Genomic DNA, 8702 nt, shown 5'->3' on the forward strand with positions numbered 1-8702 from the left:
GGTTTCCCACGCTGCAAGTAGGATCCAGATGCTCTCAAGAAGCCATGTGCCCCATGTTACGCATGAGAGGGTCCACATCGCCTGTCATGCTCAGAGGCATGTAGCCTTGTCCCCTGCCCACCCCCCATCCCAGTGTCCCATGGCCTGAGCAGGTATTATCTGCCTATGGGCATGATCTCTGCCATACTGGGAAAGATGTATATGGCCTGCCATACTCAGGGGGCTGCTCCTTCCCCCCCAATTTTCAGACAGAGTTGCAGAAGATTATTATTGTAACTGAGTCACCGTGTGAGTGGCCACTCAGGTGTCTATGAGGCCACGAACTCTAGGACTAACAAGCATGAAATCCAGTTGGGCTCAGAGGAAGTGGAGTGAGAACTGGAGCTGCCTGGATCCACACTCCCACTCCTTTACTGCAGCCTCCAAAAGCCTCATTCAGGGTTGTGGCTTCATTGTGCTAGACACTGCATGGCCATCAAGACAGAGACACATATGGAGATGGGCGTAGGTATACAGATAATTAGAGGTGTATATAGAGGTGTATAGTTAGAGGTGTACAGATAGCGGGACACATGGATGGGTGAAGAGATGAATGGGGGTGTCACAAGCTAACATGTGGGTTCAGCTCATGACTGCTGCCCCCCATAACCACTGGGCCCCTATTTCCTGCACCCTCCCTGACCCTGCTCCCATCTTACAGCCAGCACCTAGCAAAGCCTGTCCCAGAGTATTACGCTGGTGCTACACACTGCACAACCTGCTCCTTAGTATGCAGGCTCCCAGCTGCTGAACCACTTGCTCTAAATCTGGATGGGGAATCTGCAGCCCCCGGCTTGTCTGGATCTGGCCCCTGAGGTTCAGGGCTCCTCCCTAGAATTGGGGAGCTTATGCTGGCACTCCAGCCCTGCTGCTATACCACGGTGGGGCTGGAGCACACCAAGTCTACTTCCCTGGGGGTCAATAGCCCATGACCCAAAAAAGTTTCCCCACCTCTGCTCTAAATCTTGCCACAGCTCTCACTCCTTAGGCAGCAAGACTCCAGCCAAGAGCAGCCTCCCATCCCTCCTCACAGCCTGCTCAGTCTAGAGACTGAGGCTAGAAAACCCTGCCCAGCATCTACCTGGAGCCACAGTCCAGGCAGGGCCCAGCTCAGCCTGGCAGCCAGAGACCCAAACCCATGGAGACACTGGGGACTCAGGAGTTGGGAATATTTCCTCATCTTCTCTGTAGCACCACAGCACTGTTAAAGCATAATGACTCCCTGCAGGGTGCAGAACTGGCTCAGCGAGGAGGACATGGCTGGAACAGGGACGTAGCATCACAAACTGTGCTCTGTTCCAATTTCCTGAAGTAGCACAATATTGGTTTTTACTTGTGTGTAAAAGACTTCACAGGAACAACCGCTGCCTGCTCTCCGCTGGCTCTGAGCTAGCCATTTGTGTCAAGCACCAATGCAGGCAACAGTGAAGTCACATGAACAGACTTAATATTTTGTTTTTAATAATGTATTAAATATGGTAAATGGGTCACAATAAAACTGCAGGAAGTCAGAGTAAGAAGATGAACATTTCTAGAAAAAGCTTAATGACTAGTCCTGCAGCACTTTAGAGACTAACAAAAAACATAGATGGCATTATAAGAACATCAGAACGGCCAGACTGGGTCAGACCAAAGGTCCATCCAGCCCAGTATCCTGTCTGTCGACAGAGGCCAATGCCAACTGCCCCAGAGGGAGTGAACCCAACAGGTAATAATCAAGCGATCTCTCTCCTGCCACCCATCTCCACCCTCTGACAGACAGAGGCTAGGAACACCATTCCTCACCCATCCTGGCTAATGGCCATTAATGGACCTCACCTCCATGAATTTATCTAGCTCTTTTTCAAACCCTGTTATAGTCCTGGCCTTCACAACTGCCTCGGACAAGGAGTTCCACAGGTTGACTGTGCGCGGTGTGAAGAAGAACGTCCTTTTATTTGTTTTAAACCTGCTGCCGCTTAATTTCATTTGGTGTCCCCTAGTTCTTATATTATGGGAACAAGTAAATAACTTTTCCTTAGTCACTTTCCCCACACCACTCATGGTTTTATAGACCTCTGTCATATCCCCCCTTAGTATCTCTTCTTTTCTAAGCTGAAAAGTCCCAGTCTTTTTAATCTCTCTTCATAGGATACCTGTTCCAAACCCCTCATCATTTTGGTTGCCCTTTTCTGAACTTTTTCTAATGCTAGTACAGTAGACTTCCGATACTCCAGCACCTTTGGGATCTGTGTGGTGCTGGATTATCAGATATGCCGGAGTATCGGGAGGTACTCTGGCAGGGGGCTGTGACAGGTCTGCCGGGACCTGCACCGCATCCGGGGGGTTGGTGGGGAACAGCGCAGCAAGGGGTGAACCCTCCGCCGTTTTGCAGGAAGGCGGGGGAAGCCCCACACTGCCACCGAGAGCTTCCGGGAGGGGAGCGGGCTCCCCACCCCCCAGACTGCAGTTATCGCCGAGCAGGGGGGGAGGGGCGGCGCTGCAGGACCAACCTGGCAACACCCCAGCTGTTCTGCTCCGCCGCTTGGTTGGTCCTGCAGCGCCGTCCCTTACCCCCCGCTCGGCAGTAACTGCAGTCTGGGGGGTGGGAAGCCCGCTCCCCTCCCGGAAACTCTCGGCAGCGGCGCGGGGCTTCCCCCGCCTTCCTGCAAGACGGTGGAGGGTTTGCCCCTCACTGTGCCATTCCCCACCCACCCCCCACCTGGACGCAGTGCGTGTCTCGGCAGACCTGTCACAGGGGTATAATCCCCTCCCCCTTCCCTTTACCAGCTGCGAGCGCTCATGGGGCTCACAGCAGCTCCAATTGTCCGGCTGGCCGGAACACTTCTGGGTTCCAGTTGGTGCCGGACTATCAGGAGTGCCGGACCACTGGATGCTGGACAACAGGAGTTTTATTGTATATCTTTTTTCAGAGGAGGCACCCACATCTGTACGCAGTATTCAAGATGTGGGAGTACCATGGATTTGCATACAGGCAGTCCCCGACTTACGTCGGATCCGCACTTACGAACAGGGCTTTCTCGCCCCGGAGGTCGGGGCGAGAAAGCCCCGTTCGTAAGCTGCTCCGGTGCCCCTGGTCTGCTGGAGACCGTCTCCAGCAGACCAGGGGCACCGGGCGGGTTCCCGCGCTTCTGAGACTTTGCCCCAGGCTGAGGACCCACCCCCCACGGCTGCGGCTGCGGCTTCAGTCCGGGTGCCTGTGGTCTGCTGGGGACCGTCCCCAGCAGACCACAGGCACCGGGACTGAAGCCGCAGCCGCGGCGGGGTCCCTCGCCTCTGAGGCTTTGCCAGAGCAAAGCCTCAGAGGCGCAGCACCCCGCTGCCGCTGCGGCTCTGCTCCCCGTGTTCCTGGTCTGCTGGGGGGGGGGGGCGCAGCTAGTGTGCCCCCCCCCCCAGCAGACCGGGCTTTTGTTTTGGACTCTGGGGCAGAGCAGCTGGGGCGCTGCCGATTGGTCCTGCAGCGCCGTTCTGGGCACTACTGGACCAACCCGGCAGCACCCCAGCTGCTCTGCCCCAGGTCCTGATTCAGCCGCTGCTGGTCAGTTTCAGCAGCAGCTGAATCAGGACGCCTGGGGCAGAGCAGATGGGGTGCTGCTGGGTTGGTCCAGTAGCACCGAGGAGTGGCGCTACTGGAGCAACCCAGCAGCACCCCAGCTGCTCTGCCCCAGGCGTCCCCAAGTCAGCTTCTGCTGAAACTGACCAGCGCTGACTACAGGAAGCCCCAGGCAGAGTTGCTCTGCCCCGGGCTTCCTGGAATCAGCTGCTGATCAGTTTCAGCAGCAGCTGACTTGGGGACGCCTGGGGTTCTTAAGTTGATTCTGTATGTAAGTCAGAACTGGGGTCAGTTTCAGCAGTGTCTGAATCTGGACGCCAGTTCCAACTTACATACAGATTCAACTTAAGAACAAACCTACGGTCCCTATCTTGTACGTAACCCGGGGACTGCCTGTACAGGCAATAAGATATTCTCCGTCTTATTCTCTATCCCTTTTTTAATTATTCCTAACATCCTGTTTGCTTTTTTGACTGCCGCTACACACTGTGTGGATGTCTTCAGAGAACTGTCCACAATGACTCCAAGATCTCTTTCCTGATTAGTTGTAGCTAAATTAGCCCCCATCATATTGTATGTATAGTTGGGGTTATTTTTTCTAATGTGCCATTACTTTACATTTTTCCACATTAAATTTCGTTTGCCATTTTGCTGCCCAATCACTTAGTTTCGTGAGATTTTTTTGAAGTTCTTCACAGTCTGCTTCGGTCTTAACTATCTTGAGCAGTTTAGTATCGTCTGCAAACTTTGCCACCTCTCTGTTTACCCCTTTCTCTAGATCATTTATAAATAAGTTGAATAGGATGGGTCCTAGGACTGACCCTTGGGGAACACCACTACTTACCCCTCTCCAATCTGAAAATTTACCATTTATTCCTACCCTTTGTTTCCTGTCTTTTAACCTGTTCTCAGTCCATGAAAGGATATTTCCTCTTATCCCATGACAACTTACAATTATGAGCTTTTGTGAGTTGTCTTCTTCAGATGAATGGAGTTTAAGAGGTCCGGGTTCCAAATAATAGTAGAGAAGGAGAGGGGATGAGGAGGGAAAGGAAAGGAGAAAAAAATGGAGAAAAAATAGTCTAGTATTCCTTACTAGAAAAGTAAAGAATGAAAAAGGCATGAAAATCCCTTCCCTGGAGGAATGCGAAAGGGTGGCCACTTCTGGCTGTCAGAACAGCAGAGCAGCCTCATTTGTGAATTTCGCTATGCAGGTGTCACCTGTATGTCAACATGTGCAGTGAGGAGTTAACCCCACAAAAGAGGAGGCGGGGTTGCCTGCAGTGCTTGGACCAGTTGTTGGGAGGGCGAATGAGACTGGTTTAGGATGGGGGGGGCGGGTGCTGGCTCTGCCCCTCCCCCCCAGGGGGATTGTACTAACTGCTTCTAGTTCCTGTGTTAACAAGTTTGTGCTGTGCTGTATCCCCATCAATGAACAAACCTTCTGTTCTACTTACTGGCTGAGAGCCATATCTGACTTGGGTTGGGGGTACACGGAGAGGAGCGCACGGTTTCCTCCACCCTACCCCCACCCTATGAGGAGCACGTGGCGTTTGAAGTGCCGCATGCTCCTTGCAAGGCAGGAGGAGGCTTCGCACACTCCTCCGCCCGCAGGCCAGTCAGAGCTTGGCGGCAGAGGAGCACATGAAGTCTCTTACAGCCCTGTCAGGAGCAACTGGCACTTCAAAGTGCTATGTGCTCCCAGAAGGGCGGAGGAAACTTTGTGTGTTTCCCCCGCCCCCAGACCCGAACAGGCCTCAGGGCGGGGGAGCGGCAGGGCCTCCATGGGCCGGATCAGCCCACCCCTGTTTCCCACCATGATCATTGCAGCAGTGACCCCAGGTGGCCAGCAATACAGTATGTACTGCCCCCATAGAAGCACTTAGGGAAGCATGTTGTGTGTCCTCCCACTATTGCAGTAGTGACCCCTCCCATGCTGGGCAGTTTGGATGGGCCTCTCTCCTTGGGGTAATGACCTCAGTTGGACAGATGGAGGACAGGTAATACCTGTACCTAGCCACTCCCCTAAGTCAGGCAGAGATCACTGGTGGCCAGCTAAAACAGCACCCTCTCTGTGACCTCTGTTGGTCAATAAGGTAATTACAGTAAAACTCCAATGGTCCGGCACTCCTGATGGTCCGGCACCATCAAGAACCTGGAAGTGCTCCAGGCAGCCGGACCATTGGAGCTGCTCTGCCCCCAGTTTCCCCGATTCAGCCACTGCTAAAATTGACCAGCGGCTGAATCGGGGAAGCCGGGGGCAGAGCAGCTGGAGTGCTGCCGGGTAGGTCCCGTAGCGCTGCCCCTCGGGGCTGCGGGACCAACCCGGCAGCACCCCAGCTGTCCCCGATTCAGCTGCTGCTGAAACTGACCAGCAGCTGACTCCAGGAAGCCCAGGGCAGAGCTGCTCTGCCCTGGGCTTCCTGAAATCAGCCCTGATCAATTTCAGCAGTGGCTGACTTGAGGACACCTGGGGTAGAGCAGCTGGGGTGCTGCCGGGTTGGTCCAGTAGCGTCGAGGAGCGGCGCTGTGGGACCAACCCGGCAGTACCCCAGCTGCTCTGCCCCAGGTGTCCCCAAGAGCAGCTGGGGTGCTGCCAGGTTGGTCTCACGGCGCCAAGGGTCAGTGCTACCGGATCAACCCGGCAGCACTCCAGCTGCTCTGCTGCAGGCGTCCCCGATTCAGCCGCTGCTGAAACTGACCAGCAGTGGCTGAATCAGGGACGCCTGGGGCAGAGCCAGACTACCAGAAGGGGGTGCTATGAGGGGTCTGTGGTGGCATTTCCCCCCCCCCACTCCAGACCCCTCATAGCCCCCCCTTCCGATAGTCTGGCATATCTGATAATCTGGCACCCCCTGGGTCCTAAAGGTGCTGGATTATGGGAAGTTTACTGTAAAAGTTTGTTTCACTTTGCACATCAGTGACACCTGGTGGCCAGGCTGGGTAATGCTTAGAGATCATGTTTCCCTTGGAGCAGCAGAGATACCCAGTGGGGTTGGGATAATGCACAAAATCTGGCTCCTAAAGAGAAACAGTGACAGCTGATGACCAGTTGGGTGCTAGAGACTGTGCACTACCCTAAGAAGCAGCAGTGATTCCTGGTGGCCAGTTGGTGTAATGCACATAGCAAATTTCCCTTGGCGCAGCAGTGACACCCAGTGGTGGGTTGGGCGTAATGCACAGAGTCCAGCTTCTAAAGAGCAGCAGTGACATGTGGTGGCCAGTAAGGTTGCCTGTCTCCCATGGAGCAGCAGTGACAAGCAGTTGCCAGTTGTGGCTACCGCACAGAGTGTTTCCCATGTAGCAGCAGTAACATCCACTGGCCAGTTGGGGTGTCACCAGCCTCTCTGTTTGGTTGGGGGGGGGGGGGGGGGAGTTGAGGTGAGGTAGACAAATTTGTGGGATTGCACCCTCATAACCTGGACCAGCCCCTCACAGGGGCCATCCCTCTGTTCCTGCTCAGTTAAAGGCCAGGCTCATCTCTCCCACCTGATCAGGGTTTAAAATTAAGTAGTTACTGTATCAGGTTTTACTCCAAGTCCATTTAAATAATCTAAATCTGTCCAAATTATAGCATAAAGTCCACAATCTTTTAAATATCCAATCAGAAATTAAAATATAAACCCAAGCGTGAAACTGCAAACAATGCTTAATTTGAAATCCAAACATTAAGAACAATTATTTTTAAAACAAAAACTAAAGGCCACAAATTAATAGTTTCATGAGCAACAATAGGATGACAAAATAACATAAGATAAATAAACCCTATTATTAAAACTATCTAAAATATTAAAGCAATTTGAATACTGGTTGTAGAAAAATATGCAGAAATATTGCATGTCAGACATGCCAATTCAGCAAACCTCATGTCAGACATGCCAATTCAGCAAACCTCAATTAAAAACTCCATTTCAAGTTAAAATAAACCCAAGCCTAAAGCAATAAACCAAAACAGTCAACCGGAAATAAGCCTACACATAAGTGAAATTAAAATTGTACCAATATTTAAACAACATATGTAATGTTCTAATTCTAACTCTCTGCTTTAGACAGAAGGAAAAGTGTTCTGTAGCCCCAATAAGGCAATAACCACGCTGTCACTACAGAATTTCTGTCAATAAATAAGGGTTTTACCAAATATAAATCGCCCTTAAAAATATCTAACAGAAAATTATCTTTGCAATAATATTCTAAGTGTGAAAACACATCCCCTCTGAGCCCTACCACATTCTTCCATTGCTAGGCCAAGCGAATAAGTGATCTGCTTCTGTTGGACTCCCCTGGGCTTTCTGCACGTGTCAGCCCCGGGCCAGACACTGCCGTGAGAACGGGCTCTAGCTCTCCGCCGTCACTCGCTGGAGAGCAGAGGGAATTTGCCAAGCGACTTACCAACTAACTTAAACATCAGCGCTGGTCTCTGCCCGCAGTTTCCTTCCGAGAGCGACAGGAGCGGACTCGCCGCCGAGTCCCTTATTTGCATATTAGAAGCCCGCAGCCTGGGGACACGGCGGTAAAACGTCAATGCATGTTGGGAGCGGGGCCCCCTTTGCAGTGTAGCCAGTCGGGAGCCCGGCACGGGCTGGGCGCGCTGTGTCCGCACCAGGGCAGCTCAGCTGAGCTTCGGGCTGACACCGCTGCCCCAGCTGCCTTTGCAGACTGGCTCCGGGGGGGGACGGGCAGGGGCTCGGCGGGCGGGGCTGGGGGTGATTGTCAGCAGCGCCACTGCCGCGCCCTCCCCTCGGGCGTGGAGCAGCGCGGCCTGACTGCAACCAGCACACAGGCCACGTGCTGCGGGCTCCTGCCTCGAGACCGCAACAGCCCGCAGCACAGGCGCGGGGAGAGGGAGGGGGCGGCTGCTAGAAAGCAGCAGCGCCCCCGCGTGTTCGCTGGCAGAACTGACAGCCAATGGGCTGTCAACGGGACAGTTGCAGACTGAGCAGAAGGCCAATGGGCTGTCAGACAGGGACATCGTCAGACTGAGACGGCAGCCAATCGCCTGTCAGGAGGGGATATTTCCTGCCTTAGCTAGTTATCACTAGGGGACGTTTGCTGACTGAAGTGGCAGCCAATGAGCGCTCACTAGGGGCGTTTGCTGACTGAGCTGGCGCCC

At 53.4% G+C, this 8702-nt stretch overlaps 1 protein-coding gene across 2 annotated transcripts in view; it reads right to left on the reverse strand.

Annotated features, from left to right (window-relative positions):
* SCLY (selenocysteine lyase) overlaps positions 1–8438 on the reverse strand; it is a 126744-nt gene extending 118306 nt beyond the window's left edge. Inside the window, exon 1 of one of the 2 annotated variants that reach the window (XM_075917846.1) lies at positions 7982–8438. In XM_075917846.1, the coding sequence (XP_075773961.1) occupies positions 7982–8072 (91 nt within the window). In that variant the 5' untranslated portion in view covers positions 8073–8438. The remainder of the gene's footprint in view (positions 1–7981) is intronic. The other variant, XM_075917848.1, reaches the window with a different exon arrangement.
* Between the last annotated feature and the right edge of the window lie 264 nt (positions 8439–8702).

Source organism: Pelodiscus sinensis, unplaced genomic scaffold, assembly GCF_049634645.1.
Source record: "Pelodiscus sinensis isolate JC-2024 unplaced genomic scaffold, ASM4963464v1 ctg41, whole genome shotgun sequence".
In the NCBI taxonomy this organism is placed as follows: domain Eukaryota; kingdom Metazoa; phylum Chordata; order Testudines; family Trionychidae; genus Pelodiscus; species Pelodiscus sinensis.